The sequence below is a fragment of the Ixodes scapularis genome, unplaced genomic scaffold, assembly GCF_016920785.2.
Source record: "Ixodes scapularis isolate PalLabHiFi unplaced genomic scaffold, ASM1692078v2 PGA_scaffold9__187_contigs__length_104089568, whole genome shotgun sequence".
In the NCBI taxonomy this organism is placed as follows: Eukaryota; Metazoa; Arthropoda; class Arachnida; order Ixodida; family Ixodidae; genus Ixodes; species Ixodes scapularis.
Genome location: NW_024609884.1, coordinates 40,792,788 through 40,819,872, shown reverse-complemented (window position 1 = coordinate 40,819,872; position 27,085 = coordinate 40,792,788). Strand labels below are relative to the sequence as shown.

At 46.8% G+C, this 27,085-nt stretch overlaps 1 protein-coding gene and 1 pseudogene across 1 annotated transcript; one reads left to right on the top strand and one right to left on the bottom strand.

Annotated features, from left to right (window-relative positions):
- The first annotated feature begins 6,568 nt into the window (after window positions 1-6,568).
- On the top strand, window positions 6,569-7,816 carry LOC8024022 (forkhead box C1-B-like). The gene is made up of 3 exons (XM_040209122.1): window positions 6,569-6,601; window positions 6,692-7,513; window positions 7,619-7,816. Exons 1-3 carry the CDS (start codon window positions 6,569-6,571, stop codon window positions 7,814-7,816), a joined length of 1,053 nt encoding a protein of 350 aa, XP_040065056.1.
- Window positions 7,817-10,308: 2,492 nt separating this feature from the next.
- On the bottom strand, window positions 10,309-11,890 carry LOC120838965 (annotated as a pseudogene).
- Window positions 11,891-27,085: the final 15,195 nt, after the last annotated feature.

Genomic DNA, 27,085 nt, shown 5'->3' with positions numbered 1-27,085 from the left:
TATTCCGTCAGTCCTCTTGAAGGCATACAGTGCCATATTTATTCCTGTTCTAGTACAGATTTTTAACAACTGCCTAAAGAATGAGGTCTTTCCCGCCATGTGGAAAACGGCACTTGTTGTACCTGTGCATAAGTCCGGTCCAAAAACAAATGTGTCGAACTACAGACCTATATCTCTTCTTTGCACATTTTCGAAGCTCCTCGAAGTGGCACTACACAAAATATTGTCATTCAATCTCAAGCGTTATCTTATCCCTAACCAACATGGATTTATGGCGGGTCGCTCGACCACAACTAATCTCGCCTGTTTTATGTCAACCGCTGCTCACGCCGTCGCTAACAGAGGCCAGCTTGATGTGATTTACTTTGACTTGAGTAAAGCGTTTGACATTGTTAATCATGAGATGTTACTGGCTAAACTGTCAAAGCTAGATATTCACAACTCATTGCTTTCATTGCTCGAAAGTTATTTGCGTGACCGGAAGTGCTTTGTTAGCTCGAATAATAATTTTTCTGCTACTTATGAGGCGACAACGGGTGTGCCTCAGGGCTCCGTTCTCGGACCTCTTCTGTTTTCAGTTTTTGTTAATGATGTTTCGACTGTGATTCGTCACTCTTCATTTCTTCAGTACGCAGATGATATTAAGATGTTTATGGAGGTACGAGAAGACCGAGACTGTGTTTTGCTACAGAGAGATGTTGATGCTTTTGAAGAATGGTGCCGGGAGAATGACCTAAAGATAAATAGCTCTAAAACGAAAGTCGTGTCGTACACTCGTAAGACACATAACATTGTATTCCCATATGTTATTCAGACAGACCTTTTGGAACGTATGAACAGAATCAAAGATCTTGGCGTAGTGTTTGACAGCACCTTAATCTTCTCCAGTCATGTGGATCACATCGTGAACGCAGCTCTACGCACGCTCGGGAGTGCGTGCCGCATCACTAAAGAGTTTATTAACCCCTGCACATTTCTTATACTCTACAGTGCATTGTGTCGACCACAGCTTGAATACGCTTCTGTTGTATGGAATGGAATTTGTGCCACAAATTCCTCGAAAATAGAACGGGTTCAGAACAAGTTTCTTTCCATCTATAGACATCGTTGCTCAGCGCGCATTGTGCCCACCACTACTGATGTCCCTGTCCCTGTTCAGCGTAGCGTGGCACTACCTACCCTGCTTCGTAGGAGAGAACTTGCCGATATCTTATTTTTATACAAACTTGTCCACGCCGTCACTGATTGCACGGTATTGACGTCAAGAGTACTCTTAAAAATTCCTCTAAAAACAACAAGGCAAAATGCGTCCTTCTGCAACAGGCGTCTACTCAACCTCCACGATCCTGTGTCCAGACTTGGGCATACTTATAATTCTTCTTTTTCTGAAACACTCGACATATTTAACAATAACACGCTGCAGTTTGTAAAAACGTTAAAGGCCATCACTTAAATTTGAACTGTATGCACTAACTTGCGGCGTTCACGCCGAAATTCCCCACTTTTAATGCATTTTTTTTTCTTTCTTTCTAGCAATTGGTGTTGGCGGTAGTACCATTAAGCTTATCGTGTGTTGTGACTTTGTGTTTACTTTTTATAATTTTTAAGTGTATTTTTCTAGGGCTTGTCCGTTGTTTGTGTTGTCCGTACTATTGCTTTATACCCTGTTCTGCCTTACATGTTAACACAGTGCACCTGTACCAAGACCGCAAGGTTGTTCCCGGGCACGAATAAAAACATTGATTGATTGATTGATTGATTATTATTATCGTTTACGATTATCGATTATCTCAAACCGTGTTCTGCCTGAAACTACGAAGTATTTGCAATTACATGAAACACTGCTCTGTATAAACTGCGAAGCATGTGAAATGCGGTTCGTCCTACGTTTAGCGGGACTTCTTTGCAAAAAAAAAATGAAATACGTTTACGATTCCCTGTAATGACGAATTAGAGCGCAGCTCTTGAGAATGAGTTGAGGCTACGGAGGATGAGGATGAGTTGAGGGTATGCCCCTCCTCCGCACCCTCTCCTCCTCCCCTCCTCCTCCCTCTCCCCTCCTCCATCCTCCTCCACTCATTCCCCTCCCCTCCTCCTCCCCCTTCCTCCTCCCTCGTGACTCTAGTGACTCTCGTGACGTCACTCGTGAAGGTCACGTGAAGGTCGTGACCTTCACGGGTGACCATTGTGACGTCACTCGTGACCCTAGTGACCCTCGTGACGTCATTATGGGAAATGTCCCACAACGGAACGCGCGGTTACGCCGACGCCGACGGTGACGGCGACGCCGCTCAAGCCCGAAACGGGCGCCTAAGGCGCTGCGCTTTAAAAAGTTTCGGTTATAACCGAAACCTAAGTGGCACGAGGCTAAAGGCTGGTTCGCATTTGTGTCGGTTGTACCCAGAGCCGGGTGTAGAGCAACCGAAAACGACAGCAACGACTAAAACACCGGGACAACTGCGACTCATGATTGCTTCACGAAGCTACGTTTTGCATTGCTTGGCACGTTGTGTATGGCGATCACATCTCCAGGTGACTTGGCCGTTGCTGTCGTTTCGGTCGCTCTAAACGCAAGCAACGCAACTGTCTGAACTAGGCTTGGGAGTGTATACCTGTGGAGCGGAGTATCGTCTTTGAATGTCGACTCCAACGCGCGGTGGGGCTAAAGAGTTGAGCTATACTCCATTTTACATTAGCTGCATGCTAGCTGGTGCAATTCGATGGAAGCAGTTTCCAGAAGTAAGGAACGAGGTTATTGTATTGCTTTCCCTGGTACTATATTTTAGCGACGTAGATGTCTGGCTTTCACATGCCTATTCCGCATAAGAATCAATCTATAAAAAAATTGTTGCCGAAATCTCTGCGCACATTGTCGTTAAAATGTGATAGCATTTTGCACAGTTTTGTACTGCGTTGCTGTGGGACAAACGGGGCATCTTACCGACGTTGAGCGTCTACCGATCTGTCGGGGATTGCCGCTGAAAGAAGTCCCTCTAAGCGGTCCTTCACAGCAATCACATCTGACTGGAACCGCAGGCGATCGCACACGCTGCACTTCACGCCGAAGGAGTCGTGGAGAAAATGCTTCTCAAAACCATTTTTGGTCCACATCGTTGCGCCGTTCCGTTGCCGATGCCCTTCTCGCCTGTTTGGCAACTCGCTCGTGTTGCAGCCTAGGTTGCCAATCTTCGGCCGTTTCGCGAGACGTCTTCGCCTGCTTTGCGTCCCGCTTTCGTTACAACCGAAGTTGAGTTTATTTGTCCGTTTCACGAGACGTCTTCGCCGGCTTGGCGTCTAGATCGTGTTGCAGCCGAAGTTCCCGTATTTGGTCCGTTTCACTGGCCCACTTGCTGCTTCTTGCTTCTCGAGTTTCAGGAAAACGTATCTTACGATGTTCCGCAATCTCCAGAACACGTCGCTGTCGCTTTTGCTCCTCGGCGACAGAACAGGGCAGGATTATCTTCAGAAACTCCTCTCCCGCGGAATCTAAAGACACCATTAAGTTTGGTTGAAGGCCTGTTGCTGTCTCCAAATCAAACAGGACGTTCTGGTAAATTGAGCAAGATCAGCTTGGCAAATAAGGAAATTGTGAAGAGCAATAATAATAAATCCATTGCTAAGTCACATTAAAAAAAATGGGATGAGCACGACAAAAAATTTGCTTAATTTTCGTTCGGCAGTTTGTTGGCACAAGAGCGAAAACTGTGAGCTTGGGCGGATCTCTGCGGGGCCACAGTTACTGAAATGCCCATGCAGCGGGCGGCGGAAGTGTATTTCACAAAGTTAACAATACGCGCAGCGTTCGTTGCAGTCGGACTCAAGAACCAACAAATCGTGGCGCCAGATCACACTTTGCGGTTTGAATGTATCGCTTCAGGTGGATTATATATCACTCTTCCGGCAAGACATGTAATACGTCCTGGGAATCACGTCCACTGACCATTGATTAACTGTTTCTTCGTCACTGACAGCTTAAAGGGCGTGACTTGTGCCTAACACTTATCATCGCTCTTTATCCTGTGCGTGCGTGCGTGCGTGCTAAGATTCCCACACGCACGAAACCTAGATCATATCCAGGCTCTCTCTCTCTCTCAGTGTGTTTGTGTGTGTGTGTGTGTGTGTGTTATCGTCGTTGCTACTCAATAGTCAGAAAGACAGTCGGCTCGCAATACTATTATAAAGAATCTTTCAAGAGTCAGAATATTGGGTGCGGACTTGCCCGGAAAGAGGAGCAAAACCGCACATATCTTGGGCGAAACGCGCGGTAGAGTTTACGTTGTCTGGGTGCTCGGCCGCTTCCTGTCGCGGGGAGCGACTCGAAGCACAGACTTGGACTGCGCTGCAGTAATGCCCGGCACGCATTTATTCCCAACTCTGTCGTTGCCTTGATTGAGCGGTTCCTTTCTGTTCATGGGAATTTCCCTTTTACAGCGGAGCTGTTAAGGGCCAGTTTCCCCAGGATCGTGTCCGCCAGCAAACAAATGATGACACAGACTTCTGGACAGCTACCGTCACCTATGAGCGACGGCGGCAACGAGACAACCTGCTTGCCGGTTGTCTGGATGCCGCCGTCGCTCATAGATGGCGCAACCTTTCGAGCCTTTCCACTCTGGCTTGCCGACTTGCGGCCGGCCATTACTTCATTCCCACCATAGTACAGCTTCGCTGGTCTTCCTTCTTCTCCAGAGTGGAAAGGCTGAAAGTTATTTGACAATGAGACCCGGGACGACTGTCCTCTTTGCGAGGCGTTCTTACTTGTGCTGTAAGAATTTAGAATCTTCCGCCCGTGCATTCATCCTCATATATACGAGACGTACTTCTTGAAACACAAAACTTAAAAACAGAAGTTATTTTTAGAAGAGTTTGTTTTTATATATGTCACAAATAACATGTATTATAAGAACTGCACTCAGGGATTGCGCATTTATATGGTTACATCAATTCAAAGCTTCATATCCAGGCTGTTTAAAGCAAGTTTAAAAAAAAACTTTTTTTTTTCACTTTTTTTGGAGTTATTTTTTGTCTCAACACAAAGTTTCGCTCACGGTATCTTGGGATCTAAAAGTTGGACCCGAATACTTTTTTCAGTGTGTAATACCTCATAAATAAGAGAGTGCAACAAGACGACTGTTTATTAAAAATGATAACTACAAATTGTTCCAGTTGGAAAAGACTTTTATGGCTTATTTCTAATTATCAGCGAACAAATGTCAATTCTTGATAACTTTTATAAAAATTATGCTTAAATTATAAACAATGACTTTGTTGCACTCTCTGCTCTTTGGAGAGCATGATGACATACTTTGTGCCATATCTCTATGGGGTATTGTAAAAAGAGTTGGGCAGAAGCATTTATGATAAATTCTTGAAAACTATAATAGACAAGAAAAATTGAGGTTTTGCCTATGCTTAGCACAATACCTTATACTGGATGCGACAATGATATATATTAGATCAAAAATGGCAGAAAAATTGTAAAAACCAGGGTCTCCCCTTAAAGGGGCCACGCAACGATTTTTGTAGTGTCCATTATTACCACTTAGAAGTAATCCTTGACGTACATAATGTACGAAACACGTGTTAGTTTTTCTCTCCACGCAATGGCATTTGCAGAGCAATTAAGAGGAAACCGAGTAGCGTTCACCTACTCAAGTCGCTGTCAAAACAAGCGCCTCTATGCCTCCAATGTTTATCATAGCCACGCGCTGGAGTTCGCAAAGCACAGGGCATGTGCCACGTACTGACTTCCAGACATTGCTACGGTTGGGCTATTCCCGTCATGGAAGAGTTTGGATGAATTGCTCGTCGAGGCAACTGATTGTCACGAGCCCAACTCGAACGCTCACACACAAGTTGGTGTGTTAGGAGCAAAGGACATAGAGTCACTGTAAGAGGACAGATATAGACTCGCTTGATAGCTGGTAGGTCTCCCACCTGAAGTGCTCAAAATTCTCAACGAGGGAGTGCGCATAGTGGGGAAAGGAAAGGAGAGGTATTAAAACATAGCAGATAGTGGTAAAGGGATGGAAAATAAAATAACAAACAACCATGTCACACGAAATTCACAGAACCTCGTTGCCCGGAGGGTGAGTAGGTGCGAGTTCCGCTGAGGACCGTGAAAGCTCTCAGTTACAGCCCCGACATCTTGCATAAGAGATTATATTTGTGCACTGTAGACATGAGTGGTCCACAAAATGTATTCTCGATCTCCGGGCACGCGTTAGGTCCTGCAGATTTCGAACGGCGAGCTCGAATCCGAAAGCGGACTGTCTCCTCTGGGCTATCGAATCGTCTAGGATGCATTGCTAATAGTGGGCTGTAATCAGCTAATGTTGTCGGGCAAGTCTCTTTCTGTACTCCTTCGTCTTCCGCGGCCGGGGCGATTTTACGATCTGTCTCTGTTTTGGTAACGAAGAATAGTAGACTGCCTTCGCAAGTCTAGTATTCTTCGTTATCAAATGGTTAATTCAAACTTGATAGCGAGTCTCCCCCCTCCCATATTTAAACCGTCGTAGATTTCTTAAAATTAAATTAACAATAGAAAGCTTCTCTATGACGTTTCTTTATAATGCCAGTACGCAATTTTTCCGCGTCCCTAAATGTAAGTAGAGTTTTATCGTTTTTTTGCGCTGTTCACTGGTCATGTATGCATCTTGACACGGTACCTTAATATCTGCCTCTTTTTTTTTAGGAATATGGGCAACCTGGAACAACTGCAGTCTTGATGAAGTCCCCGGAAGAAAGCGCAGCCCCGGAGAACATCGTGGCCTACGGACCAGGGATGTTCTTCTCGCCCTCTGGCGCCGTTTCAATGTCTCAGCACCTCACGCATTGTCTTTCGCCATCTACGCTGTGCTCAAGTTCCGTACCTTTCCCAGTTGGCTCCTACATCATTCCAGACAACATTTCCAAGAGTGTCGGTCTAACGGCCGCTGAGAGCACCATCAAACCCCCGTATTCCTACATCGCGCTAATTGCCATGGCCATTCGTAGCGCGCCTGATCAGAAGATAACGCTGAACGGGATCTATAAGTTCATCATGGACCACTTCCCATTCTACCACCACAACAAGCAGGGCTGGCAGAACTCTATACGACATAACCTTTCCCTGAACGACTGTTTCGTCAAGCTCCCAAGAGAGAAAGGCAAACCGGTCAAAGGACACTACTGGACACTTGGTGCCGACTGCGAAGCCATGTTCGAAAATGGCAACTTCCGTCGCAGAAAGCGCAAGAAGAAGCAACCGGTACCGGACCGGGATAGGGAGACAGCGGTCGCCCATGCCCGTCTCCAGTTGGAAAGCCTGGCCGTCAAATTCACAGACAGAATGGCCGTGCCAGGAGAGCACTCGACGCCGCGTCAAATGCTTAGCGTTTCGCACAAGCTGCCGGCGGCTCCTAGCTCCCGACGGAACCTGCTCCTGGAGCCGTGCGACTCGAAAACGCGGGACTGTACGTTCAAAAGTTCCTTCACAATCGAGAACATTATGAAGCGCAGCCCTCCAACCCCCTCTGTGAGATCGGAAGCGGTTGCAGCCGATCTGCGCCTGCCTCAAGTTGCTGCTGCTATGGCGGCCAACAGTTTACTACTTCGTCACTTTCCAGCATTTCCTTTCCAGGTTGTTCACGGAGGTGGGAGGAGCTATCTGCCGAACGGAAGCTCTGCTGAGATCGGGGAACAGTCGTTCGTTTCGTGGGCCCCTACGAGCGCCACCTACGAGCAGCTGATTGGTCCAAAGTGCAGCCAGGTGGCCCACAGGGAAACTTTGTTGTGCAGTGCCGGAATGCTTCCTGTCTCCAAAGTGGAGCCATTTTAAAGAATAGGAGCAACCCCACCCCGCGAGAGAGAGGGGAATAAGGATCGTGTGATTCTAAGGGCAGTACGTCATCAAACTATAAAGCCGTGAACTTTGATCGGGCTCTGTGCAAGTTTTCAGTTGTGTTCGCGGAGTTACTCGCAATAAAACTACACTTTCAAGCGACGTAATGCGTCTGAAAGAGTCACACGTGCGGTAAGTTGATAACTATCCTATGAAAGAGACCTGTTCTCGTTTCAGGAGCTGCGACAAGCCACATCGACTGCAGTTAAAGGGACCCCGATGCAAAATTTAACTTTAATGTTATACAGGGTGAAACAAGGAGACGCCAGCTAGGCTCTTTAAATCGACCGGAAAATTCGGTTTCTTAACCTATCGCGCTACGACTTTGTGCAGCGTTGCCCACAGATGGTGCTTTTTTTTTTGTAAAATTTGCAAAGAGCGAACTTACCTGAGGAAAAAGTATAAAAAGAAAAAGGCTTAGCTCCTATGGAAACGTAGCGACGCCACCGATCTGCTAACAACACGGCGCCGTTTCGCACGGGACACAAGAGATGGCGCAAGCGGTCGCGACGCCAACTGCCGCCAACGAAGGAGCAGACGACACCGAGAGCCGGCCCTCTTGCAGACAAGGAACTGCAGTTCCCTGCTGTTACCGCGCCTGTCTTCTTTGTTTCTGCGACTGTCGCCGCCTGCGGAACGCGCGCCGCTTTTGAGTCGAAAAGATCGTCTGCTAAAAAGGCCTGCTCTCGGCGCCGTATGCTCGTTCGTTGGCGGCGTTTGTTGCGCCATCTCTTGTCTCCCGTGCGAAACGGCGCCGTGTTGTTTGCAGATCGGTGGCGTCGCTGCGTTTCCATAAGAGCTAAGCCTTTTTCTTTCTTTACTTTTTCCTCAGGTAAGTTGGCTCTTCGCAAATTTTACAAAAAAATGCACCATCTGTGGGCAACGCTGCACAAAGTCGTAGCGCGATAGGTTAAGAAACCGAATTTTCCGGTCGACTTAAAGAGCCTGGCGTCTCCTAGTTTCACCCTGTAGATTTGAGATAGGCCTGTATTCACGCCACACTATACTCCGTTTCGCATCAAGTCCGACCGCAGCCGACGCTGCGATCCTCGGGAGCCAATCAAGCAGCACCAAAAGTGCATCGTCACGGCGCTCGTCGTTTTTGTGCAGCGTCGGCATCGCTAGCAAGCCAGGAGCTTCTTTTGCCGCGGCGTGACTTCGAGGAGAAGCGATTGATGTATTTCAGTCTCTGCTCCACAGAGCTTGTTGGATCACGATGTCGCCGGTGTCGCCGGAATCAGTTGACGGTAGTCGTATGCGGCTCGAGGATTCGACTCGAGCACTGCACTCGACCTGGGTCAGCGCCATCTAGAATAATGAAGGCCTCCCGAACGCCCCACTATTCTTCCAAGGAACGTCATCGGCTGTCGGATGGCGGCAACTCGGCGATTGGACCTGAGCTGGACGCCCAGCGTCCTTCGACGCGCTGATTGGACACGAGACCGAGCCGAACACTGACGCAGCACTCGTGTCCAATCTGCGTCTTCGCTCGATCGATCGCTCTGAGGACGTCAAACTTCTAGTGCGCAGGCTTTGATTATTCTAGCGGGTGGACTCGGTTTCAATCGATGCTTTGGCAGACATTCGGACTGGGGCTCGTCTCGCTTGCCGCGGCAACAAGATTAGCCGAACTCTAATACCCTAGTCCTACTTGAACGACAAACAGCAACAAGCGACGCCGACCAACCTCAAGCACGTGCAGCATGCACGCGAAGGTACACTCTAATCATGGTAACCTTTGTAAAGGTGCACGTTTTCACATTTTTGTGCACCTATAAGTTAAAGGTTACACAAATGTAACCTTTGCTAATGTAACTTTTGTAAAAGTTACAGTGGCAAAGGTTACCTCTAATTTACTTATAGAAAGGTTACAATCTCGTTAGCATTGTAACCTTTATAAAGGTATCTGCCCGCCAGAAAGTTATAGGTAACTTCCATGTGTTCGTGTAACCTTTGAGTGAAGCAACAGCTGGAATAAGAAATCCTTTTATTAAAATGGCATTTTTTGCGAAAATCCACAAAAAGCATCCTGCTCGATTGTGATTTGACCCGTACAAAAATAGGACAACCCATAAAATAGTGAAAAACTAGAGAACAAAAAAAAATCCTGTAATATACAAAAACGGCACTTGATTCCGAAGTATCACAATATACATAATCACAAATTCCCGAGTCTGGGATACATCAATAAAAAGCTGTGATATAAATTACGTCCATAATGTAAAGGCACTATTATCGTAAGCGGTTAGCAAGTATCGTAGCATATATGCATCACAAAGAGCGCTGTTGAACGGTCTATAAAGCACTTTAGAATCTAAGGCCATATTACATCAGTGCTAGCCGCACACAAAAAAAGTTGAAAATTCGCTTAAAGAAAGCATATAAACTCACGTTAAATCTCACTTCGACAGAAGCTTCGGCTTAAAAAAAAATCGCTAAAAAACAGCAGGCATCACTACAGAGGTGACTCATGAATACATTTTGTAATAGCATAAAAAGCCTCATTTTTAGCATATGTATACAGTGGCCAAGGATACAAAAGATCGTCAGGTTTAATCACTATGGCGTGTGGTGTCTTGAGAAGAATAAATGCATTCAGTCGCTTTGAATAGCTCACTTTGACCAGAACCAGAACAGCGATGAAAATCTTGTCTTGCCAAGGTACAATTGTTTCTATTTCCCCAAACATTGCATGGTCATTTTGTTCAAACACAACCACATCAGAAATAGAGATTTTGACACCAGAGATAAAGGCAGAACGTACGGACATAACAGTTTGACCAACAGCATTAGGCTGCAGTCCACATGGCAAAAAATCAGATGTTAAGCTGACTGGTACACCGGCTGCTGGTGCAGTGTCACATTGTGCAAAGCTCAGCTTAGGCTGCCCTGGTCCTAACCACAGGTCACTTGACATTTTCATCTGAAAGTAATTTGCGACAGATAATGGAATATTTTTGAAATTCCAGAACTTCTTCGACTTTGGAAGAGCGTTTTTACTTTCGAATCTCATTGTCCAATGATGATGGGAAGGACCGAAGCGCCGTATCTGAGTGACCTAGTGCACCAGCATGTGCAATTTCGGTTTAAATGAGCTGGAACCATACAGCTGCACAAAAAGCTCATTATGGCGTGCTACTAGGCACTCAATGTCTCCAAGTGCATCTGGGGAGATAGCAGGAGAAAGAAATAACTGTGTGATGATGCAAAGCAGCACAAAACATTCACAATGTGGTTCTTCCGTAGCCTCTTCAGGCAGATATTCATCAATATTAAAAAGAAAATGAAGATGGAGTATTAAACTGGAGCTTGCTGCAAATGGAAAACTGAAGTCGGATTCAAAGCTGCGAGGATAGTCACTCTTACTCACTTGCCTATGAAAGCAGAACCGAGACAAGGCAGTGTTAAGCTGGCTTAAGGTCATCCATGCTGCCTCCCTTACAATGAACTTACTGAAAAGTGTCAACTCCAGAGGAATGACTCCTTCCAACAAAATGTGCATAGGGTCATACAGCAAGTCCGTGAGTATTGAGAAATTAGGAATTTCTGCGAGGACTGATTTTGACTTAATCCCGCACTGTGCTGACAATTCAGTACGGTCTTTCTTTGAGCTAGCTGCCTCAATTGCCCTAAGGTTCTCTTCATATTTAGACTCTGTACGTAGTGGACATTGAATTTCATAGTGAAAATTATAAAATTCAGATGTGGGTGCTGTGCAAGTTCGACAAGCAAGGCGAACATTTTTGCTGAAGCTTTCCTTAAAGCCTGCTATATTGTGACATGCCAATGCGTCTCCAATATAGGCAAGCAAAAAACCAAAAAAGAGATTTTCACCACATACAGTTTTTAACGTGCAGCCTCTGTGAAGTAAATTTAGAGTGGCAATGAAGTCTTGAAGAAGCATATGTTTTGCTTCTAATGATTTAAGAGCTTTTGCTTGCCCCACTCCAAGCAAAAAAATGTTGGCTAGCTTGGACCTTTCTGATGGTGGTAGGTTTACAAAAGAGACATAAAATACTGTAAGCTTGCCTCTGCGACCTCTTTTCATGCCTAGTGGATTGGCCAATTCAATGTCATCGCAATACAAAAGCATCACAATAGTGTTCTTCTCTTGGGTGCTTGCTACTGGGTGCATTTGAACTCGCATGCCATCAGTAAAATCTTTAAGCAACGCACTGTTTGAAGTCTGCAATGGAGACTGAAAGTGGCGGGAAAAGATTGGATGACGGAGCAAATTTTCAATTAGTCTCTTGAGTGGCACAAAGTAAACTTTTTCACCATGCGGAAGTTTTACTTCCTCTGGTGGAACATAAATCCCCTGAGAAGTGTACAGGGCCTTTCTTGCGCGGTCATTTTCGAGTGCGGACACATCGATTGCGGTACCAGCAGTCTGTAAGATGTCTGCTATTTTAGCAACAACTCCGTCAACTCCAACAATCGGACAGCTATATTGCGACTCAAGCTGTCTCGCCAGACATGACAGCTTTGTAAGAATATCTGGGCTTGGAACACTTTCTAAGTCACAATCCAAATCAGTTTCCTCAAAACAAGACGGAACACTTGACGAAGCATTGCTTAAGCTTTCGGCTGTATTAAAATATGATGTCCGATTCTCAGCCAAGTCAACAGTACATTGCTTTTCATGCCTATTTAGAACGCGGTAATCATTGCTTTCTGAAGATGTGCATCTACACTCGGTATGCAATTTATATTGAGCCATGCAGACAAATCGCTTCCGACACCTAGTGCACACCAAAGCAACCTCGTTCATGTGCACTTCCCGAACATGTCGCATAAAGGCATAAAAATGCCTGCTGGTGAACCTGCACACCACACAAACGTGTTTGCTGACCTTGGGTGCAGGTTTTGATGGCGCAGGAGCTTCATTAATGGCAAGTTGCTGGCTCATGTCTACAGGAAGGTCCGAAGGAGGTGGAGCTTCCACCCATAGTGAGCTATCTTTCGAGCAGCCAGGCTGTGCACTCCCTTGCAGCACTTCGGCAACTTCTCTGTCGTGGTCTGTGTTCCGTAGGTAGAACAAAGGGTAAAAACAGATGGGATCAGTTCACAACGAAGCGGGAAATTGCACTACTTTACTATTGGTTGCTTCACGCCGCCGATGCTGCACTGATGACTCAGTCGAGCAGGCTGGATTGCATGTTAAATAAAGCATGGTCCATGCATACATCCATTCTGTAGCCAAGCAAGAAATATTTTCCTCGTGCGCGGAATACAGCACCAAGAACTTGTCATGCATAAATAAGCCCATAAGCATCGAAAATATGAACGGAATTCTAGAACTTACGTCTTGAACACTTATATAGCTATACACTGAAGGCTTGCGTAAATCAAGCATTAAAAGCATGCACGGTACCACTTTTCTCAAAGGCATGTCATCTGGCAGTAATTAGTGGTAAATTATTATCGTACCGGTAAAATGTAAACTTAAAAATCAGAAAGCAATAAAAAAAAATCTGCATCGAACTAGCGGTTCATTTAGGACACAGTGATTGGCTATTAAGGCGCGACTTTCAGTCAAATAACGGGATTTTTTAATATATAATTGCGAGCATGTTGCGCCCACCAACCTTTCGAACAATCAGGATGATACGGCTGTTGCACTTCACTCGGTCCATTTATCCCTGTGCCAACTATTGGTAGAATAGGTGGCACAGTAAGTCCTTGCTCTGTGTCACCTATTGGTAGAATAAAAATAAATAAATAAACGTGACGGAATACTTGCACAACAAAACGAGATAATTGTTTGTCCTATACCGTTCATTCTGCACCACACCTTAAACGAGCAGGATGTTTTATTTCTTGACTAAAACAGGGATATATGCCTATATCAATTCTGCATGCCACACATTAAATATTTTCTTGTACCCTGAACGTAGTGCGAAAAGTTTCGGTGCAAAAGCCATTCCGCAAGGAGTGATAAGACGTACAGAGTTACAAAATTCAGTTACCAAAAATAATAATACCGCAGCCGTGCATTGCAAGCTTGCGCCTATGTAAAATGCACAAAAGCACGCATATCCCCACCGCGCGCGCAAGCATGTAAATAGGCAGTAATTAGTCATGCATTACCACCACACCGTTCACTGACGACACTAGACAGCTACGGCAGGGCTCATCTACAGGCATTACACATAAAAAGAGCTAAATCGACACAGAGTGCCACGAGGACAGACATGCGCTCGTATAAAACAGCTCAGAATCATTTTGGTCCTAAATGCACACAAATAACGAGCTTTGAAAATGAGAGCTCGCACGTCGCTACTGCAACGGTTCCGCTAGGAAGAAACGTCACTTACCCAAATCCGTGATTCTTCCGTGAATGCTTGGGCAGTGATTGCAGAACTCACAACGAATCTTTGCCGCGCTTTCGTCTGATGGGCACACGACGACGTAGCGCTGACAGTCACACAAAGGCTCCCTGCAACTGCCGCGCAGTACACCCCACATGTCCCTGCTGGTTAGCGACATAACTGCTTCCGTGGTTTGTCGAAACAGACCGAGAGTCTTCCAACTCGCTCCGAACAGAGTATTGGCGCAAGAAATGTGCCGCCAAAAAATGGCGCTCAAACGGCCCGGGCGCACGCGAGACAGCCGCGACAGCGGTCACTCATTCCCGCCGTACTGACTTCCCAGCATGCAACACCGCTAAGCAACTCAGGCTTTCACAGCCATTGTTCTTCTTTGCTCTTCTTTTTATTGCGAAAGAATGCTGCCAGCAAGGCGTCCGAAAAAAAAAACAAAAAAAAAAAACATCGCTTATACTTCTTTCGCGTTAAAACTAAAACATTAAAAATGAAACATCGGAGCCTTGGTGACCTTGTCGACGCGCTCCTCTGCTGTTTCCCTCTCCTGGTGAAAGAGGGACTCTCATCAGGCGATGTTTTCTTTTTTTTTCTTCTTTTTTTTCGGACGAGAGTGCATAGGTTACTACGTTATTCATACGTTACTGCACAAAAGTTACATGGCTCTAATTCTCATGGTAACCTTTGCATCGTCAAATTTTGGCTGTTGTAACCTTTAGTCACCGCAAGAATAACGAAAACACATAAAATAAACGACTTGTAACCTTTATTTTATAGGTTACTCACTACTAAAAGTTACGTTAAAGGTTACCATGATTAGAGTGTATCGTTGGCTGGCTTGCAATCTCTGGGTGCTCGTGATATAATTACGAGTGATTCCAAGTTGCCCAAAGTTACGAGGGAAAGTCAGTGACTTACAAACTGATATAACATATCTGATATAAGTAATGACTAGCTTCCAAATATGTCAGCAGGTGGCAGCAGAATCCAGCTTCGTGACATTCACTACGCAGTAGCTATAGGTAACAGTCGCACGCATGCGCAGCTCAGTTTAAAAACGGCGACTGCTCGAGGAGTGTTCGCTAGAAGGAAAACGTGCATTTGTGCGTTTTTTGTGGGCAAAAGAGCTTCCCGCACAAGATATTCACGGGGAAATGTTTACTGTCAGAAGTATTTATCCGGTAAAGAGGTGCCCAACAAGGTTGAGAAATTCTCCCAAGGGCGCTCAAATGCTGTTTGACGAGGAGCGAACTGGTCGTCATGTCAAGATTGCGATAAAAGTAACAGCGCGGTGGGTACGCACGTTGCTGAGACGGCAGCCCAAAGAAGTTTACGCAGCAGGTGTGGGGCACTGGTGAAGAGATGAAATTAATCTGCCAATATTGGAGGAGGATATGCCGAGAAGGAGGATATGCCGTGAATATGCATTTGGCAAAAGGAGGATATGCCGAGAAATAAAACGGGTTTTCAATGTAATATCGCACCGGTTTTTTAATATTTTTTTTTACGTTGATTTTTTTTGTACAAGATGCACGTGCTTGAGGTTGGTTGGTGTCGGTTGTTGCTCTTTGTGGCTCTAATGGGACAAGGGCCCGGAGTGCAGCACGTGCATTGTTCACTAACACCCTCTGTGCGTGTCTATAATTAATATTAACAGCACATGGGCTAGGGCTTTGCAATTGATCAAATAACCTACCGATTAATCGATTAATGATTTCATCGCGATTAATTTTTTTTAATCGGTTAATCGGTAAAGTTTTGACGAACCGAAGGAAAGTTAAATAACACGCGTCCCCATGCAGACGTGGACGAGTTCACCTGTATGAAGGACAAACGTTAGGTCGAATTTTAGCCTAAAATAAAATGTAGAGGCAAAATATTCAACTCCTGAAAAGTGCATAAGGTCGTACGTGTACCGGCCACTTCAACGTTGCTCAAGTGTCCGTTTAGCGCAGCAGACACTAGTGTGAACCATCGAAGGAGGTCGCTCTTGCCGGAGATTACCAAGGAACTTCTTTCTCATGCAGCTGAAGTGAAATCTGGGGGTGCGAGTGCCTTTGAACGTGTTTTGAAACGCACATCGGGGTTGATTCAGTATTAAAATTTTATATGAAGCACTTGTCCACATATTCAGCAAAAGCAAAAAATAAATAAACAAATAAATAATTCGACTATTTTCAAAATATGATGCATGAAATAGCAAGACCGATTATTCGATTAAAGGGTGGCGATTAATCGGGTTAAAACTTTTAATTGACGCCCAGCCCCTAATATAGACCATATTTTAGAAACGGGCTTCTGGCCGGCGCCATTGTCAACATTTGTGTGTGTGGCGTGTGCTTTGCTCGCTTTCCAAAGCGACGAACATGCCCGTGCAAGGATGTGAATTTTGCACGGTAATTGTGTAGACATTGGAATGGTGTATGTATTACGTAAGTGAGTCTAAACATTGGTAGGGTGTATGTATTACGTAAGTGAGTGCAACCATTGGAGCGGTGTATTTATCACGTATGTTAAAAGGGGGTAGGAAGACTTTCCCCGTCTTCATCTTCCAGTGATGTTCTGCCATTCTTGAAGCGCGGACACCACTTAAAACGTCTCGCACGACCCGTTGCTTTCTAGCGATAAGCCTGCTGAATCATTTCAAGCGTGTCTGTTTTAGACTTGCCGAGTCTGACACAGAATTTATGTTCGCTGTCGCTCTGGTTTGTAGTCCACGCTGAAATCACCATTGTTTTCGTGCACGTGGTCACAAAAACTCCTGTAGTGCAGCTGTAAACGTTCACGGGACGACAGCATTTGGCATAATAACACAAAGTTTCCTGCCTTCAACTTCTGCACTCACCTCACCGTGCCGCTTTCTTATTTTACGCTACAAAATTAGTCTTGGAATTTTATGATCCAACCTGGGAAACTAGTTTCCGCCGAGGGGGATTGATGGCCGAGTAGGCACACCAGCTCGGAGGACGGGAAGCGGAAGCTCGCGCTGCAGAACCAAGGATTTCTGGGTTCAATCCCCACCCCTGCCCGTTTCAATCTGTATGAGAATCGTACCGGCGTGCGGTCGTGTATCGCTTCTGCGTGGTGCAAGTTAAAGACCCTATAGCTAGCGTTTGTACTGCACTGGATAGATTTCTCATCTACAGCTGAGACACCCGACGCCCATTGAGGCTGACTAACTTTCGCATGTATATACACACGACACTATTAGTTTTCGCCGAAACTATAACCGAAGGAAATTGAGCAAACCTAAAACTCGTAAAAATCGGACACGTGATTGGCTTCCTAACAGAGAGAGAGAGTACCCTACTCTTACTTTTCACACCGAAAATCACGTCCCTGGCTCCCTACCTCTTGTGCTAGTTTTCTTTTACTCCAATAAGCCATATGCAGTCAGCGGTGTAGACTTTCCATTTTCCCGGGAAGACGGGGGGGCTGGCTTTTCCGCGCATTCTTTTTTACACCGACAATTATCAGTAGTTTAATTTATTGGGGTACAATTTACAGCGTATGTATATTGCCATGTGACCGTCGCTGTGTGCGTTCTTTTGTTTACATGCCACTACTAGAGGCTCGTTACATGGCACGTAAACAGCGTCTCGGTAAGGATCATGACCCGGGGGGGGGGGGGTCTCTGCCTTCCCCCCCCCCCCTCCAGATCTCACCAGGGGGGCCCCGAGCCCCGATGCCCCCCCCCCCCCCCCCCCGTCGTCTACGCCTATGTATACAGTTGATACATTTGGAACCCAATATCGTTTAAAAATCCCTTTAAACCACATTTCATAACAATTTTTCTGACAATAGCAAGGAATCCGTGAGAGAGGGAAAAAAAAAAAAAGCAGTCAGTCGCGGGTTTGTGACAATTCCATCCCTCTCAACGCGACGTCTAAGAGGGTGCATGGATCTCGCTCCAGACCACGGTGTCCCAGAATTAGATGGCATGCTCATCCTTGAATAGGGCGAAGTAAGTCGACCAAAAACGCTCATTTTTAAATCACTTCATTAGTGTATTTTACTTCTGTGCCACCATAATATTTGTTGCAATCTATTATTTTCTAGGAGGTCGCTATATGCCTTCCTGTATTCTTTTGGTGAGGACCTTAAACACATCGAAAGCATTTTCAACTACACCGCTACACACCGGCATCGGTGAGAGATATTCGAGAGTTTTAACAAATCGTTCCTGTGTCACTGATGACGATACCCGATAACCATACGAATCTCAGGCACGTAGCCAGGGGGGAGGCCCATGGGGCCCGCCCCCCCCCCCCTCCCCGAAATCTTCCGTTTTGCTGGGACGTCCTCTCCTCCTCCCCCTCATACAGAATTTTGTCATGGCCCCCCCCCCCCCCCCCCCCCCCGAAACAAAATTCTGGCTACGTGCCTGCATACGATGCATGGGTCAAAAGCGTTGGCGGAGTATCGCTATCGGAGTCGTCGGAACAATCTACAAATACTCCCTATTAGGGAGTTTTCGTAGGCCGTCTCTCCACCTCCGTTACGTTCTCCGCAACGAAGACGCCCCTACTAAGTATGCGCACCGCTAGCCTTTGTAGTGTTCCAAATCTCGTAGCGGGTTGCGGTGCGGCGGAAACGATCTAAGAAAACTCCCCAACTATACTCAGTGTCGCTAGTTGCGTGCGTGCTGTACAGGCGAAGGCAACGTCAGGCGAGGGGAGAAAGGGCAAGCCCTAGGAAGGCTGGGGAGGAGGAGAGAAACCCCTTCTCCCCTATAACCTTCGTAGTGCTCTCCCTTTCTCCCCTCGGCCTCCATTGCCCTCATCTCCCGTCCCGCCTTCCCAGTCTTCGCCTGGCGTGGCCTTCCACTAGCCATAACTCCTCAAACAACTGCTAACGAGAAAAACCGTCAACCCCACACACAGGTGGACAAGGTCCAAGCGGTCAGCGCTTGGTCCTTTTCCGCTTGGACATCTTGTACCTTGTCTACCTGACTGTAGGGACTTTTAGCAAACCGTTACCTTGTCCGCGTACCGTACTACTGGAGCCTCTGAAGCATACTTTTAAGCGCGTGTCCTGCGATCACGGTATCACCCGGGGCGCGCGCTTAAAAGCATGCTTCAAACTTCAAAGGCTCCGGCAGTGTGGTCATTTCGTGTATAGAATGAACCTCCCGCTTAAAGCGGCTATGCAACGATTTTTGCATCTTTCGCAAATACTGCTGAGAACGGATCACTGACGTTAATGACCTGTAAAACACCCATTCGTGTTTTACCACACGCAATCGAAGTCGAAAAAAAAAATTAAGAAAAACGGGCAGCGTTTACCCCCTCAACTCGCAGCCGGAACAATCGACCACGTGATCTGGAGTTGATTTTATGCCGCCAATGTTAATCACAGCCACGCGCTGGGGTTGGCAAGGCACAGGACACGTGCTGAGTTCTAGACATGGTTATCGTTCGGCAATTGTCGTCATTGCAGCGGTTGGACACGGGCCACTACCCGAATGCTTCTCGAGCTATCGATTATCACGAGCCCAAATCGAGCGCCCACGCAATGCGTGGTTACAATCTGTATATGAGCCGCATTCAAATATCGTCACTGGGTGGTACTGCGACCGCCCAGCTACGTCATCAAGTTTTGCGAAGGAGAGATTGAATAAAACGCTCGGCTTTTGTTTCTGAAATTATACCGCAACAAAGGGGTTTCTTGGCCAGCGGCGTTGCGTGCGAGTGTCCTTGAGTCCCACTATACTCTTTTTCACCTTATGATGTACCACAGCAAAGGCTACAGGCGCGAGCTCCTTGCTCTAGGGCACGGTGTAAGATAATACTCTTCACGTGAGGACAGCGCGCTCCTCGCGACGTGCCGATAAAGTTCGCTTTTCACTCTCTCTCTTTGTCTCTTTCACTATGGTTCCAAGCTGCGCCGGCAGATGACTCGTCGACCCGTGGGCACGACACAAGACGGCTCGTGCCACCTCATGCTCCACACGCGCAGAGCTCCAGCGAGGTTGTCGCACGTGCAGAAAGACCAGGTTGTACCGGGGTGTCATTAGAACGAGATAATTTTTTTCGCTCTCACACAGTTTCGCCGTTTGGCCACCAGCGCCACTGTCAGCCGCGGGAAGTCCATTCATGTTTCAAAAATAGCGCTATGTTCGTCGATGCACGAGGCACATGCGACGCGCAGCCCTTGGGAAGATCATGGCGACACAGCGCAGCACTGAGCTAGATTTCAGACGCCATGAATTTCCCAGAAGTGGCGCGCGGCACGTGCCTCGAGCATTTCTACAACAATGAATGGCGCCACTTTTCCCAGGATAGAGGGGCTTTACGGGCACGGTGGCCGCGGAATGATCCTTTCGGATGCCCGTCGAACGAACGTTATCTCATTCCTCGCGCCGCGCGTTCAGCCCCTCCGTGTCCTCATCTCGGCGGCACAAGCTCTCAAGCATTAAGGACAGCTGCCAACGGTACAAGCTCGCGCTTCTAGCCTTCGCTGCGGTACAACATGAGGTGAAACGAAGTATAGTGCCAGTAAGCTCGTGTAAATGAAAAACATTCATTGAATATTGTTTCACCACCTTTTTAACGAAAAAGATGAAAAAGGTTTAGTCACTGAGAGGCTGTAAACGGCAGGGAACTATAGACCTTTCCAATGTTTACAAATCCACAGCTCAGCGTGCGATCTCCACAGCTCAGCACGCGCGTGTGCGTCGCTTCGGAAAGCGAGCAAATCACGCGCGATACGCACGAACACTGAAAATGAAACCGGCCAGCAGCCCTTTTCTGGAAAGGTCTATACACATCAGCTTGTCCTGCCCCCAGCTGAAGCTTCCCAAATTCCATAACGCTTGAGCGTCTCGTGAGGATCGAGCGTGCACGCGAAGCCAATGCACAGCAGGAGGCAACGAGCGCGTGTTGGAAGCCGGGCATCCAAAAATGACGCCCTGGCTATGGTGACCTAGAAGGGGAGGTGTGACAATCGCTCGCTTCGTACTGCGGGAGAAAAATGGCAAGGATGTTCAGCACGCAGCGTTAGCATCGATAGGCCCGCAGCAGCGCCATAACGGCTCTCCGCCGCACTGTGAGCATTAATGAAGAAGAAAATGTCTTCGCCTTTCATCGGAATCGTGAAGTGCCGCTCAATGTATGTTTCCTCGTTAGCCATAACGAAATTGGGCACGGCACACTGAGCTCAATGAAACGAAGGAGGGCTGCAGTGAAGCCATGGTGAGCTTGTCAAGTTTCGATGTACTTCTTTCGCCCTTTATTCCCTGCAGTGCCAGGGTGGCGCTGCTATCCAATTATCGATGGCTCTCCGCCCCGCTATAACCCACCCCAGCTCCGCATACTGAATCACCGAGTCACTTTCGCAAGCGCGATCGTCACACCTTCCCCTCTAGCGCACCATACCCTGGCGTTCTCATCCTGTGCGTGGCTGTTGTTCTAATTCTAATTTAAATTTTCGATTACTGAGTCTCAAGAAAAGTTATATTACGACTGCAATTATTAAGGCGAAAGCCTTATATGTCCCATTACGCGAAAAGGCGTCGGCGTTGTCCCCAGAAGATGGCCATAAAAATACGACATCAAGCACGCGCCGCTCATTGTCAAAGCGGACGCTCCTCAGAAATAAAACACAAAGAAAAGCACATCAACGCAGATGCTTCATCACGGAAGCAGTGAAACCGGCGGTGGCGCCGTGCCTGCGCAGTTTGAGAGCGGGATGCCACTGCTGGACTATAATGCTTTCGCATTCCTACACGTAAGCAGTCTGAAGTGTCTTCGGCGTGTTTTTTTTTACAAATATTAGAAGTATTGTTAATAAGCGAGACGTTTTGGTGGTCAGTCATTGATTCTGCAGACGCTTAGGTAATAGTTTTAACGGAGACTGCGCGACAGTGAACTTTTTTTGATCTAAAGTAATCTAAATAATCTAAATTTGATCTAAATAGGTCAAAATGCATAATACAACACTTTGAGTGTTGTATTACATTCACTGTGTTATGAAAGGCGTTTACGAATCTCTGTAACGTGAAATTAGAGCGCAGCTCTTTGAGAAGGAGGACGGCAGGGTGCGGAGGGGAGGGTATGCCCCTCCTCCTTTCCTCCTTCTTTTTTCTCCCCTTCCCTCCTCCTCCTCCTTCCATCCTCCTCCCCTCCCCTCCTCCTCCTTTCTTCCTCCTCCTCCCCTCTTCCCCCTCTTCCGCCTACTTTCCTCCTCCTCCATACCCTCCTTTCCTCCCACAGTTTCCACGCTAAATTTAGCTGAAAATTTTACGCCACGTGACCTCAACAGCAATTTAATTACTCGCTGTTGAGGTCACTTCTCTTCAATTGCTGTTGAGGTCACGTGACGTCAATTTTCCCCTAAATCTAGTGGAGAAACTGAATTTGTTTATGGGTGACGTGACACCAAGTCGTGTGACGTCATTTTACCCGCTAAATTTAGCGGAGAAACTGAATTGGTGTTGGGGTCACTTGACGACAATTTTCCCGCTAAATTTAGCGCGGTTACGCCGACGCCGACGCCGCGAAACACGGAAACGGGCGCCTAAGAAAGAGCTGCGCTCTAAAGAGTACCTGTATTTTACACTAATGCAGTTTTTGCAGCTTAATTACTATCCAGGTATGGCGTTCCTAACGCTGTTAAAGTACGGGAAAAGACTGGGCCTCCGTCCAGGGGCAAGCGCTCGAACGATCGCACATATAGTTGCTCTGACCGCTGTTCGGCGGCGCCACATGTCTGCGACGCGACTTTGTCCCCGCTTCCTGCCGTTTCCATGGTTTCGCGCTTCGTCCAGACCATCGCATTTCTTGCCTATGGAAACTCGCCCCGACGAGCTGTAGCTTTCAATTGGGATTGGATAACTTCAGAATTGACCGTTTATCCTCATAAAGGTAACAAGTGAACAGAAATATGGATATTTTGTAAACTCTCCACCATCATCATTTATTTCCTTTTTCTCTAGATCTTTTGGGCTTTTAAATGAAGAGGTCGTGTGCCTCCTCTGTGCGCTGGCCCAAAATCGTCCGTTTTCAACATTCCTTTGTAAGTTTTGGCGAGAACTGCAATATACCCTAAAGTCCTACAAAGGATATACCCTGATGTCGTACAAATACTACTTATCCCTCTTCATAATTGCCGTATATAGTGTCAGCGTTGCATTTTCCACGGTTGTGGCTCTTTCGCCTAGTATCGGTTCACATCTATCAACAATTACTATAAAAAAGGAAACAAAAAAACTAAGAAATAATTAAACGTAGAAAAAGCAGAGAAGACAACGACTTGTTCTGTATGCTGTTTCCGTGTTTTGTTATTTCTTAGTCTTTAAATAATGCCACTGCGCTAGCCTCAGATTGAGTTATGAAAATAATCTATTTCTGTAACGCGGAGTTTTTTTCGTTTATTTTTTCTACCATATTAAACTGCTCTTTCTGATCCCCTTTACGCTCCTTAGAGAGAGTGGCCTCACAACTCGGCTGTGACAACGCGGACGAAATGACATGCCATTCGACATTTGCGCCGGATAGTGTGACACTTTGTATGTGCCTTTTTTTAATTTTGAAAGCGTCATAAGCCGGGCAATGTATAGGAAAAGGGCGACATAAAAAGAGGAATAAAAGAGCGACGCGAAAAACCGAGACGGAAGAACAACAGCCGCTAAATTTAAAATGCTTACGTCCGCCAAACATCGGGCTGTGGACGCATTACGTAATTGACGTATTTTCCATACAAGAGCTGTGTCAGGAATATCCAAAACAAGCTGCACAATTTTTTTTCTTGTCAAAAAATTTTTTTTTCTAGCATTCTATTTACCCCCCAAACTTGTGCAGTCTTCAATCTCTTGGCTCTCCTTGAAGTTTTTGAGTCTCTTGACGACCCCCCAATCGAAATCTTTCTTCCTATTACTCCACGACTTCTTTCATTCCCCTCCCCCTTCCCGCACAAGTCTTCCTGCTGTTACGGGAGGATAATATTTGTGCGCGGACATTTCCTTTGCTGACAGCGGCGACCTTTCACTAGATTCATTTCCGTAAAAGCTGAGGATCGTAACAGACGATAAGTTATATTTACCCCCAGCTCGTGCTGATGACCACGTTTGAATGAGTGATGTATCCAGAAAGTTTCTTTCGAAAAGGGGGGGGGGGGGGGGGGGGGGGGAGGCTGAGGGGACTGCGATGTCCATGGCTTGAGGTGCGGAGGAGGGAGGGGGGTCAAAACGCATGCGTATATTATAGAGTCGCCTGATTTTAGGGGGGGGGGGGGGGGGGAGAGGGGCTGAATCCCCATAAGCCTTCCCCCTGGCTACGCCACCGCTGTGAATGCCCTCTACAGTCGGATACAAGTTAAAAAAAAAACACCAAATAAACACAACCCCGTACCACCACGGCCTCATATTGCTCCGCGAAGACACACGCAAAAAAAAGCGCAGACAAAAAATTCCAGGTAATTGTTTAGACAGCAGGAGTTTAGTCTGCCAGAGTATGGCGACATTGCTATCCACTGTAGATGAAAAATTTAGCCAGTCAAGTACGACTGGTAGCCTGGGGTCTTTAACGTTCATCACGCAGTAGTGAATCGTGATACATGACCACACGCCGGTACGATGCTCATCGAAACGAGCAGGGGTGGGGATAAACTTATCCAAAACTCGAAGCGCTTCATCGCGGCGTAATGCCACATTATGCATTGTGGGAATCAGTAGGAAACGAAATCCATACGCGCTCCGCTCCTAACCCACAAGTTCCCAGAATGCAACGCGCGCGGTGACGGATATATGAAGGTAGTCTATTAAACCATAGGCCTCCTTTATACTGACAAAGCCTGGCAGATCGCCACGAGACGCGGCCGCCGAAAGTGAAAAAGGTAGAGCGGCAAACAAGAGTCCACCCTATTGAAAATTCCTTCAAGATACGTAATTTGGGACACTGTCTGCCAGTCAACAGCCTTGGTGGAACGTGATGGACCATCAGACGTCATCTGATGGTCCATCAGGTGACGTCTGACTGCTACTGCCAAGGGAATTTCATCAACAAGGGCAGCATTTATATAAGAGTACACGCACTCATAAATATCGCCAAATGCCTCGAAAAACAAAATGCTCGAAAAAAAAAAAAAAAAAAGCAGGTCCACCGCGGACTGAACCCGCGTCCACTTGCGAACAAATCGGACACCGTAACCCCTATGCTATGCCATCGCTTCGGAAATTCGATTTGACCATTCGTTTTATACGAGTTTAGTGGAGCGCGTATAGCTATTTCCGTCCGAAGTGCACTCCGGAGTGCGTATAGCTTTACTCTTTGTATAAAGCTCAAATTCCGAGGTGGCAATCTTGGATGGCTATGAAACGGTTCACAAGCCGAGGAGGCCATTTTGCATGGCTGTGAAACGGTTCACAAATCCTTAAACTGAATGTAATTCATGACATCAAAAATCAGGAAAAGTGTGTACCCGTCCTTTTTTTTTTCCCCTTGTGAAATTTGCGTTTTTCGGGCAAAAGGGACATTCGTTTACAAACGGGACCACATGCACCGTAAGCATGTTTCAAAGAAACGCCCTCGATGTCCGAACCTTTCGGGACGACCGTATACACTTTAATTCACAAAACCTATGCGACTCCGTTGAAGCTAGAGAGCAAGCATGCATGCTACGAGAGACAGCCCTGGCTTCCACGGACGAATGCGAGCAGCCCCGACACAGCAGTAAGGCCAATAGCCCATGCCAGATAGAAAGGTATAAACTTTCTAGCTTAAACCTCTCGGACCGAGTCAGGAGCTTTTTAGTATTGCAGCGCGAGATTCCGACAATGAGCGCATCACTCTAAGGAATGCTTCGACTGCATATGCAATTAAGCCTTCAGCATGTTATGCAAAGCACTCGTACATCACTCGCCGTACTTCAGCTCTACTCACCTGCCATGTAGAGTACTTTCGCGTCGTAGAACGATCCTTTTGTTCGCGCGTTTCCGGCCCAGTAGACCTGGTACACCTTGTCGTCTTCAACTACACCGCTAAAGTCCCTTACATCGTCGGAACTCACAACAGGCTGGGTCTTGTCGAGTAGAAATTGTACTAAAACATAAGGCATTGTAGAGCAAGGGCAGGATCGATAGGTTGGAGCAAGCGGGCAAACAAAACGAGTCGAGAGCGATCGTTCATGAAAGCTCGGCGAAGCCTCTATGGGCGAAGCGAAAGTGGCGTGTTCGGCGTTTCGGCGGGCTTCTGATCAAGGTTGTCGGTCGGTTGCGTGTCATATCTCTAACATGAGCGGTTTTATGGGCTCACGTCCCGAAATCGTTTTCTCGTGCATAGATTATTTTTCGTATTCATAGATTTGACGAAATAATGGTATCCGAACGAACCTTACGTCCTTTGACCGTACGTCTGTCTGCACGTCAAAGCTTTTTGACGTACAGTCAGGGACAATCGATGTACAATCAGAATCGCCACCAAGACATCTTGATGGCATTTCGCGGCGGCCGACTGCCACCAGGAAACCATCAGAAAGCCGACAAGCGGAGTCTGACTGGAGTTTGACTGTCGGTCAGAGTAACTTGTTGGCCAATCAGACATGCTTGACGTACAGTCAGGCACAGTCAGTGGTCCACTAGAAAACATTGACTGCCAAACAGGGTTACATTGATGGATTTTTCCTTCGGGAAGTGACGGGCGCCCCGCTGCGGCGAGACGTCGAAACACACTTGTCCCGAGCACGGTGTAAGATACACTCTTTAGGTGAGGACACGGCGTGGCTGAACGCGTGGCGCGAGTAATTAGATAGTGTTCGTTCGACGGGCATCCGAAAGGCTGCATTACCGCGGCCACCGTGCCCGCGGCTGACAGTGTCGCCGGCGGCTAAACGGCGAAACTGTGAAAGCGAAAAAAATTATCTCGTTGCCATGACACCCCGGTACACC

Excerpts from the sequence above, each read along its gene's own strand:
- LOC8024022 (XM_040209122.1), top strand. The coding sequence starts at position 6,569 with ATGCCAGTACGCAATTTTTCCGCGTCCCTAAAT. Across the intron at positions 6,602-6,691 it reads ATTTTTCCGCGTCCCTAAAT|GAATATGGGCAACCTGGAAC; the intron begins GTAAGTAGAGTT and ends CTTTTTTTTTAG. Across the intron at positions 7,514-7,618 it reads GCAGCCCTCCAACCCCCTCT|GTTGTTCACGGAGGTGGGAG; the intron begins GTGAGATCGGAA and ends TTTCCTTTCCAG.